The sequence below is a fragment of the Dermacentor silvarum genome, unplaced genomic scaffold (genome assembly GCF_013339745.2).
Source record: "Dermacentor silvarum isolate Dsil-2018 unplaced genomic scaffold, BIME_Dsil_1.4 Seq31, whole genome shotgun sequence".
In the NCBI taxonomy this organism is placed as follows: domain Eukaryota; kingdom Metazoa; phylum Arthropoda; class Arachnida; order Ixodida; family Ixodidae; genus Dermacentor; species Dermacentor silvarum.
The window spans coordinates 33,668-54,882 of NW_023606027.1; the positions used below are offsets into that span (position 1 = coordinate 33,668).

Consider the following 21,215-nt stretch of genomic DNA (forward strand, 5'->3'; position numbering starts at 1 on the left):
AATTGTGGTGGACTGATTTATGGACTTACGGACTCGTGTGTAGCGGACTTTTGTGCGCGCTTCTTTTGCGTTTTCTTGAATATTATTGCAGAATATTCTTAAAGTGGGGGGCAGTGTCACAAAAGAGCGCGTAATCCAAGCGCGCGCCGCGTTTCACGCAAGCCAGCGAAAGAACACGCCGGCCCCGCGGCAACTTCAGCAGAGGGGGAGAGCGCATACGCCTCAAACAACAACGCGAACAACGGCGCCTGGACGTCTAGAACAGCCTCGACGAAGCGACCTTAACCGGAGAGAGGGAGATAGAGAGAGCATACGCGCGCGCCGAGACACCTTCTCACCCGGCGAGTCGAGAGAGATAACTACAGCATGAGCGTGCGCCAACAACGTGAGTCATCACCCACCCCCCTCGACAACAGTTCGACAGCGGCGGCCGAAGGTACGAGAAAAGACGAGAAGCTTCCCAAGCTTTGGCCATGCTACGAGATGACGACTCCGATAGGAAAGATCGAGAACGCCTGTGTAAGCTATATAACCGCCGTGCGTGAATCAGCAGGGGAGTTAAGGCTCATTCACACCGGCGACTTGAGGAGGTCGCGCGACCATTTGCGACTCGCGAACAAAAAGCGACCGAAGGCGACTGATGTTCACACCGGCAAGCCCGGCTGAGCGCGACCTGCAACTTGCAAGTCGCAATCCCGGACATTCTCGTTCTTCAGCGAGAATTCTAGGGATCTACGCAGTTAGCGCGCACTTCGCTGGCACTGTGTAAATTGGTTTCGCGTTCCGGCAACAGCCATGGAATTTTGATTCGAGCGAACAGGAAGACGTCGTCCCTGTGCTGATGTGCTCTGCCGGGGTGTCAGCTGTGGCAGCGCGGAACAGTGCTGTTCCGTGCAGGGAATTTTCCCTTTTTCAGGGAATTTTCAGCCGTCATTTTGAATAAAAGGGAAAAAGGTAATCTTCGCAATATTGCAGGGAATTTCGGGAATGGTGAAATTCCTCCATAATGTCCAAAACATAGCGACACGATGCGCTTTCGGATTCTGCAATTGTTTCCGGCGCATGCAGCAGGCAAAAGCATAGCCTTTGAGATTCGTTATTGTTACTTATATAAAGCGATTTCTTGTTTACTTTGCGTGTTTGATTCGGAACCAACATTTCCACAACGTATTCACAGCACATGGGCTCCGAGATTGCTACGTGACATCGTAGTGGAAGAGCTTATTGTTTCGTTATGAATGGGCAACAAGCCACCAGCATCCAATCAAAAGAATAATCAAAATAGGAGCAGAGGAGCGGCAATCGGATGTTTATTTGAACGTTTTGCTTGCGTCAGTTGTTTTGTCATAAACTATGGGCTCCGATGACAGCATGGATGACGGCTCCGGACCATCAAATCCTAAACAGGCAAAGCAAACGAGAAAAAAATTCGTGAAGTTGTTTCGCTCGGAGTGGCTCAGCATGCCGGAATTTAAAGGATGGCTTGTAGAGCACACGACTACCGGGGCGAAGTGCAAAGCCTGTGGCGTGACAATCAAGTGCGGTAAGAGCGATCTTCTGAAGCATGCTAAAACCACGAAACACCTGGCAGCAATAAGATATAATTCGTTAGTGCAGGGAAAAATCCGGGGATTTTTTTAGACATATGCAGGGAAAAATGCCCGAAATAGGGAATTTTCATGTCTCGGAAAGGGAATTTTTAGGCGCAGTACGGAACATCACTGGCGCGGAAGCCTCCGAAGAAAACGCGACGCTCGTGGGTGCGCCCGTGCTTCCGCTCGCGTGAAGTGACCGGCCACGCAAGCCGCCTCCTGCCCGAACTTTGTGCGCATGACAACGAGTATTATCGAGAGCAAGTTGTAATTTCTAGTTCGCATTGCGTGTTATTCGGTGCATAATATTAAAGCAAAGCTGTTCACCCGCTGTTCACCTTTGGGTGGCGTGCTCATCCAACGAACGGCAGCTGGAAAAAGGGTTTGTGTTGTGCTTTCTTTTCCTGCTGTTTAGCTTCCAGCGAATGCGACCGCCTACATTCGACACGTTGCTGCAACTACTCCGTCCCAGAATCGCAAGACAAGACACCAATTACCGGCCTGTAGCCTGCATATCGTGACGCGGACATTGCATTTGGCGTGGACGACGACACACATCACTTTCGGCGCGACGCTGATTGGTTGAGCAGCTTTGCGACCACGGTCGCGCGACTGAAAAATCGCGCAGTGAGCGACTGGCCCAAAATGGTCGCTTTTCGAGAAAAGCGACCATTTGCGACCAACTTGGTCGCGCGATCACTGTCAGTCGCCGGTGTGAATGAGCCTTTAAGTCCGCACTGGTGAAGTGATGTAACGTGAAAACCAAGCGTTTGCGGAAGAAGGGGATTCACCGGCAAGCTAGTCGACGAGTTCATCGAGCGTCTGCATTTCCGGAAGAATTTCTTTCTTCGAGATTTGCCCGAGCTACGCCGAGATCGTCTGACTCCAAGACCAACCAGCACGGTGAATACGATTGGACACTTAGTGTTCCTATTTATTTTGTACTTTACGTGTTGGACTGTTAGTGCTTGTCGTTAATAATTTTCCTGTGTTTTGTGAATACCCATCTGATTTGTATTGTGTTGTGTCTAGCCTAAGCGTGCAAGTGTGTGTGTGTAACTGCCTTGTGTGAAGAATATATTTTGTTGTGTTTTGACAACTCTGGGCTCTGACTCGGTCTTTGGACAGCAACCAGCGTTCGCTGGTGCACCAGAGGGCCCATTCCTAATTGACCTTGCTTTCGTGGGATTATTTTCGGAAGCTGATAAGTCGGCTTTGGACTTTGGTCCGGCGTCTGCGCCTCGTTCTCGGGGTCTGTGACAGCAATAAAAACGAAACCAGTGGCATAAGGCATGCTTTGACAAGTGGTGAAACTATTGCGTTATTGAATCACATTTTTTATGGAATCACAAGCTCATAAGTTGTGTTCAGAAATTGTTATATATCGTTTAATTTTTATATATGTTATCTCTTATCTTCTCAGTAACTGAGCTTTCGTCAGGAAAATATTTCTTGATTGTATCTTTTCTATTAAAACTTTTACAAGGTGTTACACTGCTTTTTTCAAAGATGTGTACTTGTGCGACTTAATACGCGCAAAACACATGTATCTCGCCCTAACGTGTTTAACTGAATCCGCTTGTCGGATGGCTCAGCCAAGAGACTCCAGTCTCTTAGCGGGGCGAGGGGACTGAGGCTGTAAAACTGAATTGTCTCCTACTATCACTATCAGGTCTTGCAAATACTCATATAGGCTCGTCACTTCAGTGAAAAATCTTTCGAGGTGACACGAAGTTTTCAGTGTAACTGTTATTAAAGGGTATATATATATATATATATATATATATATATATATATATATATATATATATATATATATATATATATATATATATATATATATATATATATATATATATTGTAGCGCAGACATCGCCTGTGAACTATATTGTCGAGCCTGTCACGCCACCTATGGACCAACGCTGTCGTGGTCGTGAAACCGTCCACGTACAACGCCTGAAGCCGTATTACGACCCCTTGATTCTATGTTCACCATGAGTCGCCAGGATGGCTCCTTTTCCGATAGGGGTGATTGTAGCGAAGACGAATGCCCGGCGCTGCAGCCACATCGCCAGTCATCCGGGAAGCGCGAGCTCGAGATTGCCTGAGCCGCTCTGGTTGAGACACGGTGCGAACGCTGCCCGCTGCTCTCTTGTCCTGTGTTCGCATTAGAATGTATATATATATATATATATATGCACATGGGTGAAAGCTGGTCAAGCCCCAGCCCCCCTCCCCCCTGAAAAATGAAAACTTTCCGCCTATGATACTGTTAATTGGTCACGGCGGTGTAAGTTAGACTAATATCGCGTCAAGTCGTATCGTGAATAAGTCCAATTAAATTAAAGGTGATTTAGTTAAACAAGAGGACAGACAGACTCAACGTGCAAGCAAAAAAAAAAAATCATGGTGGCCGAAGCGTAGACCAGGAGCCAAGTTCGTAAAGCCACTCATCGTGCGCGCAGGAGCCAAGTTCGGCTCCTGCGCGCACGGTGAGTGGCTTTACCGCATAGCGTTGGAGAGGTGGCCAAACAAGCGCCGCAAGCGCGTCGCCGCACCTCTCAAATTTCTACAACAGTCGCCAGGTGGCGAAAGGGGTTTTATGGGAAGCACATCGCAAGCTTTCGTTGTTCTTAAAGCGTTGTCCGCATGTTTGTCGACATTGTTTTATGTCGACATGTTTTATGTCATGTTTTATGACATGTTTTGTCGACATGTTTTATGTGGTCGTTCTTCTTTAATTTTGTCTGTTCAGAAATCAGACTTTCGTCCTTGTGTAAAGTGCAGTAACTTTTCGCAATATTTGTCACGAGTGCATGTTGAAGAAACACAAATAATAATAATAAAAAAATAAGCCAGTTCCACGCTTGTGAAATCTGATGAAACATCGGAGCTCTGCAAGTGTGTGTATCAAATCAAATTTTATTTCACATCCAATACATGATGTAGCTAGGCGGCACAGACAAAAAGCCAAAATCAATTCGGCTTGACAGGGGTCTGCACCCCTTTCAAAATTGTGTAAAAGTAAAGAAAACAAGAATTAGCAACATCAATCAGACATTGTTAGATAAGTGGCAGCAAGGATCTAAAATATACGGAATGAAAAAGTGTGGTTCGAGCAATGTAATACAGGGACAATCATCATTGTTGCAGAACTGTAAGGAATGAAGCAAGTAATCAGAAACCAAGTGAATTTAACAAGGACGGTAATGGGACAGTAGCTGTGTTCCATAATTTGTGCGTGCGCGGGGTATGAACCAGGTCGCGTTATGACGAGTGTTGTATTTTTTAATGTTCTTGCGTAAGCTAGATAGGTGCTCAATAAAGTGACTACCTTTCTCTCTTTCTGTAAAGTACCGTTGCAAGAGTAATTCTATGAACAGCAAGTTTACAAGACAAACTTGAAGTTCCTTAAAAAGGGGTTCAGTGTGTGCGTCCGATAAGCCGAGTTGCTAACAGCACGCACAGCCTTTTTTTGTAGTAGAGAAAGTTTAGTAATGTTTGACCCTGTAGTGTTTCCCCAGACAAGGTGACAGTATTTTAGGTGTGACGCTCGCCTTCGGAGTGTGATTACCTGTGTTGAAATTTCGCCTCGTAAAGAAAGTTCACATTGTTTTTTTTTCTTTCTCTCTCCCTCTTCTTCTTTCTCCCTCTTCTTTTTCTCTCTATCTCGCTCTTATTTTCTTTTTCTCTCGCCCATAGCTAGTTGTGGTGCAATCGTCGGTACAATGCAACCATATGGTTCCCATAAATGCGTGTTCTGCAAGCGTGGAAAAAAAAAAAAAGTGCATGTATAGCGCAGTGGTTATGACGTTCGCCTTCGGACAGTGGGTACACGGGTTCGAATCCCGCCTCGCCAAATAAGTTCATTTTGTTTTATTGTTTGTCTCTCTTTCTTTCTCTGCACCTCCTCTCCTCCTATGCTCTGGGGCGGTATTCTGTAAGAGTCTACCTAGTGGACTGTCCATTTCGGCGACCGTTGATTCGCTGCTGCTTGACGTGCAGGAAGGTGCAACGGTCGCCGAAATGGACAGTCCACTGCACCTTCCTGCACATCAAGCAGCAGCGAATCAACGGTCGCCGAAATGGACAGTCCACTAGGTAGACTCTTACAGAATACCGCCCCTGATTTCACTACTGATCAACGCTCGGCACGGCTCAACCTTGGCCTTAAGCTCCCCTGTTAAAATAAATATGACGACCGCTCCTCGATTCTCAATGCCCTCCACACCGAAAAAAACCCTGCTCGCGTGGTTAACATGAATGTGACAGAATGTCACGAGAACGATGCGCTAGCGTTTACATGTAGCCCTTGATGATGCGATGGTGGCGGGACGTGGTGTCGCACATTTGTCTCGTACCAAAACTCGTTTTTGTTGTGTGGCGTGTCCTGAGCTCGATGCGCCGGCACGTGCCACGAGCGCTCTCGCTGAATGCAAGATATCGAAGACATCCTACACTTGCGGGCGAGTGTAGAGTAATTCGCGTTATTTAGTTATGTGCGGAAGAGCAAGAACTTATGGCTTTGTTGTTTCAGCCGCTCTGCAAGCTGTGCTTCACGCAGAAAAGCTCGCACTCATCCACACATTATTTGTTTTTAAAGTACCCGCGCCTTTCTTTCTTGTTTTGCTTCTCCTCTCTTCACCGCCTCACAGACCTCCTCGACACGAATCGCCTCTCTCACCACCGCGCATTCGGGAACTCTTTTACGTTCGCGGCATCACACACTACGCGGCGCGCTCTGGCTAGAGAGAGGAAGAGAGCAGTTCCGGTTTGGAGGACGAAAATTCTAGAAAGCATGTTAGAAAGGAAAGAAACAGGTAAAAAGTAACTTATTTTCTCATTTCTTCTTGGAAGCAAGGACATTATAAACTATCCCTCATCTGCACCCCAACCGGGCGCTACACTGGCTGCACCCTCAACAGGCCCAACGTCTTGAAACTTCGGCGTACGGACACAACAAACACTGAAAGAAAAGTTGGTTCGCTCAGATCAGCGATGAGCGATAAGAGGTGGCGGTGCACTTCTCGACCCCGCAACAAGTGATGGCCGCGTTGTTTCGGTCCAAGCGGCCGGCGTCGCGGTATTCACTGACAAGTGACACATGAGGCAGCTAAGGATACACCGGCGCTTCTGGGAGGATGCGTCGCTGCTGGCACCTTTGTGGCTTGGTATTATGGCTCGTCGTGTGCGATGCGACGCACGGTGAGTATCCGAACGCGTCCAGCGAGCGTTAGGCCTAGTGGCTCTCTTTTTACGGGTCGCCTGCATGCAGCGTCGTCGCGATCGCGCACACTTTATCGATCGGACCGTCGTGCCGGCGCGTTTGAATTTCTTCCATGAGCGCGCTTCTTCTGACGCTTTGGTGGTTACGTGCGTGTTTCCGTCTATACAGCCAGCGATTGCTATGGACCGTCAAGTGGCTGCGTGACATAAGGCGATCTCAAGGGCCCATCACATGTGAATGACACCCATATTTCATAAAGCTATGCTGTAAAATAAGTAGTAACAAATGCCATTGTGGGCGGTGCGCCGTGGACTCCCGTTCCTTCCCGTTCTCCCGTTCAACGTAACTTGATGGAACAGTTGAAAAAGAGATCGAGCGTTGCAAAAAAAGTTATCTCAAGTGCGGTTTGGTAGGCAGGCACCTCCCAAGAAGTGGCACCAAATGTGCTTGAATCTTTCTGTGGCGTGAGATGTAAACAAAATTCCTGCCGCACATCTTTCTGACCGATTGACGAACCCGGCTCGTTTTTCCGTACTGATACATTGTCATGAAAGGGGGTGGTGACGCAAACCATGACAGAAATGGCTAAAAACGTGTGTCTAAGCTGGATGACGTGCCGCACATAGCGTGATGTGCGCGAATCAAGAAGTGCAGCGACGTCTTCCACGGACGCCCTCGGCAATGTGAAGCACATTTTGTAGCGATGCCTTGTGCGATGCTAATGCGTTTTTACGGCTTTCGCGCTTTGTCAGTAGTGAGCGCGACGCTCCGCCTGTTATCAACGGGATCAGCCGGCGATGAGCGGTGGAAAACGGAGCGGAAGACATCGCCTTGCATTTTCTTGGCGCTATAGTGGCAGCACTTCTGACCTATCACGGAGGGCTAACGGCGAATTTGGAATAAAAACAGATTGGAATAGTTTTGCGTTATGCCGGCCATGGTCGAACGGAGGCATTTAACTCATCACTGCCTCGCGCTGTTGCACAGTCTTCCGGACCCCATCGCATCTATGCCAAACCGCGAATTTTTTCGTGAGAACCTGGGCGCGTATCCTGGGACGATCACTTTCGGCGATACTATCGCCTCGGCCATCAGGCGTGCGCTGATTGGCTGGTTGAACACTAGCGCCTTCACGCGAAGGCGCTAGTATCGCCGAAAGTGATTGTCCCAGAATACATACCCTGTACTACTCGTAACCTTTGTTTTGTTACTTTTTTATTTGATGCTAACTTTTTTTGTTCTTTAGAAACAGTTACCTCCTTTACTCATGCCCTTCAATGGACCTGTAAAGTATTATGAGTAAATAAAAAAAAAAAAGCAAATTTTTTTTAAAAAGTCCAGTGAGGTCACTCCGGTTGTGCGATGTCCAAATATCCAACTTCGGATATCCTATCAAGGAAGTCCCAAGGATATTTTATCTGGACCTTTTTCGACTCGGAACTTGAATAATGGTGCTCCCAGAGGCTTTGTATTTTGGTTTCCATGTAACAGAATTCCGTTTTCTTGTATGTTCAAATTACAAGCCGAGGTTGACATTTGTACAGCTCGTGTACATTGTGCTTTGTATATTTTCTGATCCAGTTTACTTTGAGAGTCAGTTCAATATACCACTTGCTCCTGGCGGGAGGGCCAGAAGTAGAAGGGGTACACACTTAAGCATGTACGCACGCATGCACACCTGATTTTGCTGTGGCCGCTCTTCCAGGTCAAGTGGCCTGGCAGAGTTCAGTACAGCTTCCACCAAAGTGCGTTGCTTGCTTGGTGTTTTCACTTTACTTTTAAAATCACATTGACCTTGATAGAATTCTTTTGCAACTTTGAAAATGATTTGGTGTCCTTGCCTGCATCATTGAAAGATTTTGCTTTATTTATTTTGCAGTACTGTCAGCTGCCTTTTGGCAGCCAGAGGAGAACGTTTTCACAAAGCAAAATAAGGTTGAAAAACGATGAAAAACCAGTAGAACAAACAAAGCTACTTATTTTACACATACGCAACTGTTAACAACCAGTAGGTGGAAAATAGTGCTCATTATAGCAGCATGAAAATTCGTGTATTTAATAAAATGAGCAATAAAATAACGAGAAAGATGAAGATCACTAGGTAGTAGTGTGGAAGATTGATTACAACCAATATGAGAATTGCATGCTTTGCTCGTCACATATGGCAGGCAAAAGTCGAATCTATGGCCACTAAGGGTGTGTGAACATGCAACATTTCAAGTATGAATTGAATAATCTGCAGGCATGTAACCATCTGTTTTCAGAGGGGGCCCAAGCCTCCAGTGGCCCGAAAAAATTTTGTTTTGCCCGATTAATAATATATATATATATATATATATATATATATTGTGAGCATTATTCATACATTTCATATTCTCATCTGTACATACTCATCATCACCGTTTTGGGGCCTGGTAGTGGGGCTCTCACTCGAGAGAGTAAAGGAGAGTCTGACTGCCTAAACCTTGTCTCGCAAGTGGCGGAGTGTGCTGTCCGGTTCCTTCGTCCTCTCGCTGCCGGTCTCTCTCCAGCTTCACTTACGCTACATCCCTGGAGCTCCGCTCGGATCGCCGCCTCTACCAACTGCACTCGACCATGTCTCAAGACCAGCAGGCCACTACCGCGACATCCACCTTGCCTGCTCCGGCGCAAACCCCTGCTTGGACGGTCACCACCCCTCAGAAGGATCCACCAGTGTTTGCTGGACTTCCCGGTGAAGACTGGTTGGAGCTATACGAGTGCGTGAGTGACTTTAACCACTGGAACGAATCTGCAAAACTTGGGCACGGGTCGCCTTCTACCTCGCCGGCGTCGCAAGAACTTGGTTTTATAACCATGAGCTCGATTTCGTCAACTGGACCACGTTTAAACACCACCTACGCCAGATTTTCGCGAACTCTTCTGTCCGCTCCGATATTGCCAAGAAGAAGCTTGCTGAGCGTGTCCAGCGCTCGGGCAAGTCGTACACTTCGTACATAGAGGATGTGCTCACCCTCTGCCGCCGCGTGAACACCTCGATACCAGAGAGTGACCGTGTACGCCTGTTACAATGAAACAATGGCGTTTATTGACTCGGTACAGATCGCCAACATGGCGGCTTCTTCCTGCCACGTCCCAACGCCAAATGCCGGCTTCTGGCTCCGTGCGCCCCCTGGGGATCCAACTGGTCTTTCAGTGGTGGCGCTAGCTTCCGTCACAACACTCCTTCCGTCCCAAGCTTGAGTTACGGTGAATACCGTTGCACGGGTCGGCGCGTTCTGACAGACCGCCGAAGCACCGGTGTCTGGGAAACAGCTGGCGTGCCAGCAGAACTGGCACTTGCGTGGTCACTCGTTTCTGCTCGCCAAGGTAGCACGCTTGTCCGTGCGTCGCCTTCCAGAGTGGCAGAACGCCCTGTCATACCACGCACGGCTCAAGGGTACCTGCTCAAGGGTATTGGGACGCTGGCATTCAATGCTCTTGTAGTGCTGAACCCCACTATCATCGCTGACATTATCAGTACGTGTCAGCGTTTCGATGAGCTTAATACGCTTCGCTTACACCCTGACACTTCTGATTTCAAACCGTCCAACGACAGCGAACTACGTGCCCTAATTCGCTTCATCATCCGTGATGAACTGCACGCCCACACGTCTACCCCTCCTGAGGTCCATATGACCCCTCCTGGGGGTGGCCTCCGCCATATCGTGAGGGAAGAGATAGCTGCCGTGACTTGTCCACAAGTCCCAAGCCCACAACCCATACCTACGCCAACTTATGTTCAGGTTGCCTCCCTGGTGCCACCCTTGCAGCAGCCACCACAGCAGGCACCTGCGCCAACTTATGCTCAGGTTGCCTCCCTGGTGCCACCCTTGCAGCAGCCACCACAGCAGGCGCCTGCAATGCATGGGTCCCTGAATCCCATCAATGCGCGACCACCACCTCTTGAATCTTACAACACATGGAGCCCACCTCGACCTGTTTGCTACTACTGCGGCATCCGTGGCCACATTTCAAGGTTTTGCCGACGCTGTCAGCAAGATGAAAGGCGTGGCTATGACGGGTTTGAGAGGGATGAGTTTTCTGGCCTGATACCACAACGGCGGCGTTCTTACTACAATTATTATCCTCGACGTTCCCCATCTCCGCAGGAATTGAACGCTGCCAGTTCATTGCGCTTCCCGCGTCGTCGCTCTCCATCACCAATGCGGCGCTCCTCTTCCCCTCTTCGACCGGCTACTTCTTCCTCCGATCACCGCCCGGAAAACTAAATAGTGCAGCTTCAGGAGGGAAAGCTGCATCCTTTGGACAACTTGAAACACCTCCGGAGCGCCCGTCAAATGTACTTGTGGTATTTGTTGAAGGTGTACGGACTGAAGCCTTGGTTGACACGGGTGGATCACTTTCGGTTATTAGTACTGACTTGTGCTCTCGATTGCGAAAAGTGAAGACACCATATAATGGCCCTCCCCTTCGTTGTGCTAATGCAGTTCTTGTTCAGCCCTCCGTTGTTTGCACTGCACGTGTTTTCATTGATGGCATCCTTCACCACATTCAGTTTGTGGTGCTATCTTCGTGTACCTACGCGATGATCTTGGGATGATACTTCCTGTCCTCCGCTTCCGCTTTCATCTCTTGTCATCAGCGCACTATACATATGATGGACACTGAACCTTCGTCCTCTGTCAATGCTCACACACTACGTTTCGTCACGTCTACCGACTGTTTAATTCCCGCGGGCAATGAGCATATCTTAACGCTGACTTCCGACACTATTGTTAATGGTGATGTGTTCCTTGCACCCAGCAGTCACTGCATCTCTGGTGGGCTTAGCATTACTCCTAGCCTGGTGCGTTTTCAGGACGGTAGAACGTTCGTCGCTGTTCATAACCCTACTTCTTCGCCAGTTGGGCTCTCCCAGGGCACCACTGTGACTTGCTTTACAGACACCGAAGCTCTTTCGCTTGTACCTCTTCACACCGAATCACCACCTTTGTCTACCACAACTGATGATCATGCTGCAGCCAGCTGCTCTGAAGGACGCGATAAATCCCGATTTGACTGCTGCCCAGAAAGAAGACCTATTGGCCCTACTGCAAAAACACAGCGCCTTATTTGACGTTAACTCCAAACTTCTGGGGCGCACTTCTGTCACAGTGCATCGCATTGAAACCGAAGGCAGTTCTACTGTACGCCGCCGCCCGTATCGCGTGTCTTCCGCAGAACGGAAAATCATTGCGGACAACGTTGACGACATGCTTAAAAGAGACATCATTCGGCCATCGACCAGTTCTTGGTCGTCTCCTGTTGTGTTGGTCCGCAAGGAAGACGGCTCTGTACGATTTTGTGTCGATTATCGAGCACTTAATAAGATCACGCGCAAAGACGTAGAATCGACGATGCCATTGACTCCCTCCAGGGCGCTGAATATTTCTCAAGTCTAGACCTCCGATCCGGGTACTGGCAAATACCCATGCACGAAGCGGACAAGGACAAGACAGCCTTTGCAACACCAGATGGACTTTACGAGTTCAACGTGATGCCCTTCGGTTTATGTAATGCTCCTGCAACATTTGAACGCAAGATCGACACAGCTTTACGCGGCCTTAAGTGGAAGACCTGTCTGTGTTATTTAGACGACATCGTTATTTTTTCTACAACTTTTCGTCAGCACCTTGAGTGTTCGGACGAAGTTTTCACATGCATTTCCAACGCTGGACTCCAACTCAACACAAAAAAATGCCATTTTGCCCGAAAGAACATCAAAGTGTTGGGGCACCTTATCAGTAAAGATGGCGTTCGACCAGATCCCGACAAGGTTGCTGCCGTGCTTCGCTTCCCTTGCCCTGAAAATCAAAAACAATTAAGAAGCTTCTTGGGCCTGGCATCTTACTTCCGCTGCTTCATCAGTCATTTTGCTGCCATGGCGTCGCCGCTGCACAAGTTGCTGACGTCGGGCACTGCTCTGACTTGGACAGACGACTGCGAGCTTTCTTTCCAAGCCCTCAAGCAAGCCTTGACATCCGACCCTGTCCTGTGTCACTTCGATGAGAATGCACCAACTTTTGCACACCGACGCTAGTGGCTTTTGCACACCGACGCTAGTGGCCATGGGATCGGTGCTGTCCTTCTACAGCGTGATACCACTACACGAGAGAGAGTCGTTGCTTATGCCAGTCGCGCATTAACGGCTGCCGAAAAGAACTACTCGATAACAGAGCAGGAATGCCTCGCAGTAGTTTGGGCCATACAAAAGTTTTGACCATATCTTTATGGACACCACTTCACAGTCATAAACGACCACCATGCCTTATGCTGGTTGTCGTCAATGAAAAATTTGTCTGGACGCCTTGATCGCTGGGTGGTCCGATTACAAGAGTACGAATTTGACGTTGTCTACAAGTCTGGGAAAAAGCATCAAGATGCCGATGCTTTGTCTCGCTGCCCCCTGCCACTATTATCTTCGAGCACGTCTCTCCATTGCTCGCCACTTGATAATGAGACTAAGTCTCCACTTACGTCATTACCTCTAGCGGCTACTGACACGCCATCTTCTAATTGTGGAGCTCGGTTCGCCTCGTGTCAACGTTCTGATCCCTACTGCAACAGCATCATCCGACTGTGCGGTACTATTTCTGCACCAAATGCCCGATCACGTCGACAACAGTGACTATTTAACCTCGACAACGATGTGCTGCACCGCTACATTTACACCATCGACGGACACCGCTGGGTACCTGTTGTTCCACGTTCGATGCGCACACAAATCCTTGAAGCCTTTCACGACGACCCATCTGCTGGCCACTTGGGTTTCCACAAAACATACCACCGCGTTAGGAGCCATTTCTTTTGGCCGGGCATGTCTACATTTGTGGCCAAGTACGTCGCTTCTTGCGTCCAGTGTCAACGGCGGAAACGACCGACTTCACCTCCTGCTGGCCTTTTACAGCCCATCCCATGTCCCGAGACACCTTTTGCCATCGTTGGAATTGACCTGGTCGGATCTCTGCCCATAACGCCAGCAGGTCATCGATGGATCATGACAGCTGTCGACCACCTCACACGGTATGCAGAGACCGCACCTCTACGCTCTAGTTCGGCCTCAGACGTTGCCGGCTTCTTTCTGGATGCCATTGTGCTGCGTCATGGTGCACCTCGTGTACTGTTGAGTGATCGCGGCAGGACTTTCATGTCACAAATGATCGAAGAAGTACTCTGAGCTTCTGGCACAATTCATAAGACGACATCCGCATACCACCCTCAAACAAATGGCTTAACAGAGCGATTTCATCGCATGCTAACAGATATGATATCAATGTATATCGGGCCAAGCCATGACAACTGGGACAAACTTTTACCGTTTGTGACGTTTGCTCACAACACTGCTATCCAACGAACTACAGGGTACTCACCTTTCTACCTAGTTTACGGCCGTTCGCCGACATTCACCATCGACGCCGCTTTCTTAACTGCCCCAACTAACATCTTGGCCAGTATACCAGAACAATTCGTCTCGCGACTTGACGAATGTTGTGACCGTGCTCGCTTCAACACAGAAGTTAGTCAACTAGACCGCAAGCAACGTTACGACATCTCTCGTCGAGACGTCTCCTTTCGTCCTTCAGATGAAGTGCTCCTTTGGACGCCCATTCGTACACCCGGCTTGTGTGAGGAGTTTGAATCGCGCTTTCTTGGCCCCTGCATTATTAATGAACAAACATCCCCACTGAACTATCGCATTACTCCCATCGAGGTTTCTTCCGACCATCGTTATCGTGGTTCGGAGATCGTTCACGTTTCGCGTCTCAAACGATTCGTTCGGCGCCTCCCTCCTGGCTAAGTCGCGGCCTGGCTTGCCGCTTGCGCACGCGGGGAAATTAGTGTGAGCATTATTCATACGTTTCATATTCTCATCTGTACATACTCATCATCACTGTTTTGGGGCCTGGTAGTGGGGCTCTCGTTCGAGAGAATAAAGGAGAGTCTGACTGCCTAAACCTTGTCTCGCAAAATATATATAGCAGAAGTAATGGCTGCCTCAGCGCAGGGTTTAGAATTGTGCTATCTGCCACAGGCAATTTCTAAAAACTTGTCGTAGCTAAAAGAAAGAAAAAAGAAAACGTCTGGTATATAGGCAAGTCAATTTGTGAAGGAGCATCAAACAGGGATTAAATAGTGAGATGCAGCTGTGGTTCACCTTTCTATTAATAGCTTCGTTTTTAATGTTAAATGTTCAACAGGTTGGCAAAAGATGTAGAAACAGGACGCAATGACAGCCATAAATGATGGTTCAAGCTTAACTATTACATATCGCATTTTATTCAGCGATGCGACAACGTATATGCTTGCAGACTTAGAAAGCATAAGATTGTTCACTGAGAAGACAGCATCAACACTCTACTAGCCAAGCCGTCTCCTACCTATGGGCTTTTAACAGTACGATTGTAATAACTGCTCTGCCTTTATGGGGCAACTCCCGCAATTTTTTTACCATGTCAAGGTAATGGCATATTTAAGTTCCTGAGTCCCCCCTGTCATGCGTCTGGTAGTAGAATTGTTCTGCAAATTTGAAAATACTTTTCAATAAGCAAGAAAGCGCAAGAGCGAAACCTGACTGAGCAGCTGAGTGAACATTTTCGTGTGACATCACGAGCGACGCACCAGCGGGGAAGGCATGACGCATGCCGGTCCCTCCAGCGCGGAGAACAAAAGGGTGAAGAGCAGAGGCTCAGCTGATTCATGACCGCGCTTGACCATTGGCACAGTGTCATTGGGTGACAGCGTCAACTGCACCAGCTCTTCAAAGCTGTCAATCAGTGACCAGCTATGGTTCTGACAAATTCAATAGCCATGAATTGCCGTTTGCATTCGACCCGACACCACGAGAGCCCTGCGCTCAGCAAACACATCGCACTGCAACATCAACACCCAAGGGTAGCCATAAGCACTGATTTGATATGTGTTGCTTGCTATTTTATGTGTTTTACCCGTTCTCAGGGCACCGTTTTGCATACTCCCTATTAGACGTTGTGCTGCTTTCTGCACTTGTGTGTCGATTTATACTTTCCCCGGAAGAACGCCGCTGAGTGTCCACAAAGCACTGACCGGTGCATTTGTTTACATCGGCATGGTACAGTGACCATTCGTCGTCTGCTTGAAATATAGTGCAAGCTGGTACCGAGGGGAAAATATAGTTCCGAGGGGAAAATGAAACTGTGAAACTGGCACTAGACTCTTGACCGAGTCAGAGCCACATCTTTTGCGATAATGTTTATGCCTGCCTACGACAATATGTTGAGGAAATTAGTTTCTTTACAAACTAGTAGGCGCATCTCTTGCAGGAGATAAGAGAAATGGGTGCATCAATGCTTGTACTTCATTGTGGGGAAACAGTCTGAAAAATCGAGACAAGAAAGACAGTACATGCACTGACTATCATCGAAGCATTTTATGTTTGCGAGCACAAATATATAACCATTCCAGAAGAGAAGGGGGGAGGGGGGGTTGAAACACGTGCATGCTTCCTATCTTATCTAGAACAGTGAATTGCTCAGCTGCGGAGGTAGTCAAGCTCTTTGTGGAATGCATGACAAACACCGCGTAGATTTCCCCAGCGTGGGTACTTCTATTCCTCCTTCGCTTGCAAAAATTGGCGGAGAGTTTCATTTCGGGGAAGTGGGGGGGGGGGGGCTTGAATCTGAGGCCAGAGCCATTGCTACAATAGATTCATATTTGATTTCAGAATTCACTGTTTGAAGTTGTTGACTATTTGCTTTATTCTAATGCTATAAGGGGCAACGACAGTTATTGCAGTCCACAGAGAGAGACTGATGCAAGAGTCTTATGAATGGTCCTGGTGTCGGAAAGGAAAACTGCAGTTGTTGCACAGACGATCCAGTTCTTGAACAAACACGTGGAGGGGGTCACTTATACACAATAGTTACCAGCTGTTGAGCGAGCATGTCCCGCCTTAGGCAGCCTACGAATTTCTCGTTAGGCAAAGCTTTTAGTTATTTGGTCAGTCTCACTGTCATACCTGCCAACTATCCCGAATTGTTAGTGAAGTGTACCACTTCGGGTTTGTTTAACGATTTGACGAATGCTTCATCAAGTTTTATGAAGATTCTACTCAGGAAAATTTTTTTTAGAAGCTGTTGAAGATATGAAGACAGAAATTGTGATAATACCTGTGCCGACTTTATGCTTCGTGCAAGTTTATTCAGACATGTTTCTGAAAGGCAAAATTGGCAAACAACAGCCAGTCTCTGAGAAAGTCACCATTATGTAAATGCAATATGATGTTTCTTTAGTCTCTGCTGTGCCTATAGTCGGATACAACTTAATTCTGCAGTGAAGCGCCACCCACACCCTCATAACCGCCACCCACTGTTCCTCTGCGAAGCTGCAAATAGTTGGTACTTAAAACTTTCGCTGTTACCTAAATAAGGCAGTAACCACAAAAATAAAATTATAAATGCATTATTTCATACGTTTTCACTCGTCTATTATAGTGGAGCGTACAAGTATGACAAGTACAGTCGTATCAAGTACGTCATTTTGAAAAGGTCCCATGACGACGATTCTGTTTGCTTCTGTGATTGGCTGGTGGAGTAACACAACCCTGCGCGGTCCGTGTGCCTTTGTTGCCAACTACTGTTTTTTTAAAAGTTGTATGCTACTATAGCTTCCCGCTAAATTAAGTGCGCATGTATCTTATATACAGAAGGTGTGCGCTGGAAGTATGTATTGAGAAAATGCGTGCCAACACCCTCCTCCTCTTTCTTCTTACCTGTCACAGCTGAGGCAGATGTACAGATTTTAACTTTTACAGGTTGGCAGGTATTCCTTCAAAACGATGTGTAGCGCTGTAGTATTGCCATTAGTGCCTTCAATGAGCACTACTACCTGCATTGGTGACATGCTGTTCCTTTGTTTGTAATTACTGCCAATGTCGCCAGATGTGATCACACTTTCCTTTGTTGCTCATTTACAAGCTTCTTATTGACCTGACAACCAGTTGTTAACGGCATTGCACGTGTCAGATAGCATAAACAAGCCTCTCAATATTCTTTTTGTGCATGCATTCTGAACATGCAAAAAATGTATCTTCAATGTCTCATATGCTCTGTAATTTTGAATCTTGGCAGCAAAACATGAAAACATTGGCAGTTAGCAAAACATTGGCAGGTTCTAGAACACCAAAAACAAAAAAAAAAAAAGGAATCATCACCTCCAATATTGGTGACATTTCTTCAGGTTAATCTCCTCTCATCGGTTATCTGCTTTATCTGTACAAGTGAGATTTGGAGTGGCCTCGGTGGGTCATTCCGTGAACTGCCTCCAAGTGAATTTGTTATGAAATTATCTCATCTCTGTGCATTTCCCCATCTTAGACTCTTTTAGCTGCAACATTGATTCGTATTGTCTGTGATCTTGTGGTTCAGTTTTTTTATAGTGTTTTGCTTGTGTTCCTGTTAATCGTGTGCTTACTGAAATTTACATATCTAATCAAGCTTTGTCTGGTCTTGAATATTTTATGTACTCACTCCTGCAATATCTTGATGTGCAAGAGGCAGCAATTATAAATAAATTAATTAAATACGTAAATCTGAAGTGGACAGAATTGATATTTTATACATTGTTCTTAATAGCACCTGAAAGTGAGCAAGCATATTGCTGAACTTGCACAAACAATTTTATGATTTCATATGTTGCATTGTATATTTTTTTACTCCGCATGATCTAGCAGATGTAGATTAGACAGTCTGTGTTCCAGCGATATATGCAATAAAAAATGAGGCCCTGAATGCTCTCTGAAAACAAAAGTTTCCATCAGATTCGGTCATGGTCAAAGGGCATCGTGCAGGGGGGGTACGCCTCCTGTTTGCCAACCGCAAGGACATCAGGCTGTTGGAGCTGGATGCATCAGGCCGCCGTGCAAATGGCTCCCGGGTGGTGGTGGACGGTCTCGAGGATGCAGCGGCATTGGACTTTCTCTACGAGGGAGGTCTGCTCTTCTGGACCGACGTGGGACTGGAGGTGATCCGGCGTCGGCCACTGGACGGCTCCGGAGCCGACTTAACGGTGGCTTCCATGGGGGTGGTGTCTCCTGACGGGCTGGCCTGTGACTGGGTGGGTCGCAAGCTCTATTGGACTGACTCCGAGACCAACCGCCTCGAGGTGGCTGAGCTGGATGGCTCGCACCGCAAGGTGCTGCTCTGGCGTGACCTGGACCAGCCACGCGCCATTGCGCTCGTCCCGACAGATGGGTAAGCCATTCATTTTGCCGCAACGGCAAACCGAGTTGCGTGCCCTGCTTAGCCCTAACTGTTCCATTGTACTTTTTTCGTCTAGCACTGACTTAAAGGGGGTATTAAACAGCATCCATCACAAAATTCCACCTCTGTACGAAATGTGAGTGCAAACAAGCCAGTCAGAACAGTCTTGTTATACCTGACACCCCTCTTTACGTTCCTGGGCTATACTTAAAAGAAGAAAGGGCTTACTTTTTGGGCGTGCGCAGCCATTTAAGTGACTATTCGAGCTCTGAGGGCATTGTCCAACTTTCTGAATAGTTTGGAGCAAGAAAGAAATGGGATTCGCCAGAGATAAATTATTTTGCCTTTCACTGCAAGTGGCTACATGACATGCATGCAACTGGGCTTGTGTGGTGACATGGTGAGCCACGTCAAAGAGCAAGCGGGTGAGGAGGCAATTATCCTGAAAGCAGTGCATACGGCCCTAGACATGCCTGGTGTTGTATGCATCCTCGGAATCCGATGTCCTGCACCCGAAAACAAGTATCTTACGGCTGAAGCCTATGCACTATTGTCAGCTGCGAGACACAAATGGAAGTTGAAAAAAAAATATATTTGCAGACTCCTTAAGCATTGCAAAAGCCTTAATTTCACTGTGTAAACACAGAAACGTTGTACTTAGTGGGCTTTATTCCGTTCTTTGCACAACATATATATTTCATCAGCATGTCCTTATGTGCTGGGTGCCTGGGCATAAGGGCATCGAGAGTAATATGCTAGCTGACCAAATTGCTACATCAATTGCATTGCAAGCTATCAATCCTGCCGTCTCTGCCATAGATCCGAAGCCTTTCCTACGAAAGAAACTGAGAAGGCATTGGCAGCGCTTGTGGAATGCTGCAACGATTAATAAGCTCACGTAATTAAGCCACAGTTAGGTTCCTGGCCCTCCACAATAAAAATGCGACGAAATGATGCCCTGTTCTGTCGACTCAGGATAGGACACGCATGTAGCATCCACAGTTTTTTTGTTGACTGGTAATGAACCTTCAACCGGTGGTAGATGTGGCAAGAGGCTGACTGTCCTCCATGTCCTCCTGGAGTGTTGGGAAGCAGCATACTGGCAGCACATCCCTCTCCATCTGGTAATGTTTCTTTGTGCAGAACCGTTTTTTGACACCAAAGCAGTCCTAGGTTTCCGATTGATGTTGCGTTACATGTTATTAGCCCAAAAAATTCGTAGCACTTCCTCTCGCTTAAGGATGCTGCTGTGATACAGGGAAATCTCAATATAACGAACTTCAGGGGATTGTGGTAAATGGTTCGTTATTCTGAAAAGTCGTTATAGGGAAAGCCCCGAAATTAAACATTCTGCCCGTTAACCTATCTGTTCACAAGTTGTCACCATATGAGCTATCTACAAAGACGTCGCTGTTGGCTCTCGGCCCGCGCTGTTGCTATTTGCCATAGATTCCGGCACCACCGAAGCACCGTGTAATAAGAGTGACGCGCTCAGAACAGATGCTGATGCCGAGAAAACTACCGACAAAAAGGAAGCTTCATGTCACCTCCAAAGCGCAATGTTTCTTGTTTGTTTGTTTATTTTCACAATCCTTGCCGTGGACACAGCAACTGTCTCGGACACCTGAACTATTTTAAAGCTCAAGCGCGCGTAAATGACACCTCCCGGAAAGTACAAAGTGTGACCATGTGGCAACCCTCCCGAGTACGGAGGTTACATTTCTCTGCAAGTGTAGCTACTACATACCTGCCAACTCTTCAGAATTTTCCGCAATATGTACGAATTTGGACCCGTCTTGCGATTTTACGAATGTCGGCTCAATTTTTACGGAAAAGTAGTTATATTCGCGCAATTATTTTTAAAAATTCCTAATAAAGTCACACCGTTGCTGGTGGGCAGGGGCGCCACTTACATAGGGGCGCATAGAAATGGGGGTCTGCGCCGTAACCTTTATTGTCTGCAGAGTAAGGACATTTTTCACTCTGTGATGTTGCCTTCGTCAGCAGGTCGTTAGACAACTCAATGACGGCCGGACGTCACTGGTTGTCGTTACTCTCAACATAGAGACCCACCTGTACGTAAGTGGCGCCCCCAGAGACGACGGCGATTTCGGGTGGATGCGGCAGGCACAGTTTCTG

At 47.5% G+C, this 21,215-nt stretch overlaps 1 protein-coding gene across 1 annotated transcript; it reads left to right on the forward strand.

Annotated features, from left to right (window-relative positions):
- The first annotated feature begins 6,340 nt into the window (after positions 1-6,340).
- On the forward strand, positions 6,341-19,461 carry LOC119434890 (low-density lipoprotein receptor-related protein 5). The gene is made up of 2 exons (XM_037701927.2): positions 6,341-6,797; positions 18,665-19,461. The coding sequence occupies exons 1-2, from the start codon at positions 6,734-6,736 to the stop codon at positions 19,069-19,071; spliced, it is 471 nt and encodes a 156-aa protein (XP_037557855.1). The 5' UTR covers positions 6,341-6,733; the 3' UTR covers positions 19,072-19,461.
- The last annotated feature ends 1,754 nt before the right edge of the window (positions 19,462-21,215 follow it).

Excerpts from the sequence above, each read along its gene's own strand:
- LOC119434890 (XM_037701927.2), top strand. The coding sequence starts at position 6,734 with ATGCGTCGCTGCTGGCACCTTTGTGGCTTGGTATTATGGCTCGTCGTG. Across the intron at positions 6,798-18,664 it reads CGTGTGCGATGCGACGCACG|GGGGGGTACGCCTCCTGTTT; the intron begins GTGAGTATCCGA and ends GGCATCGTGCAG.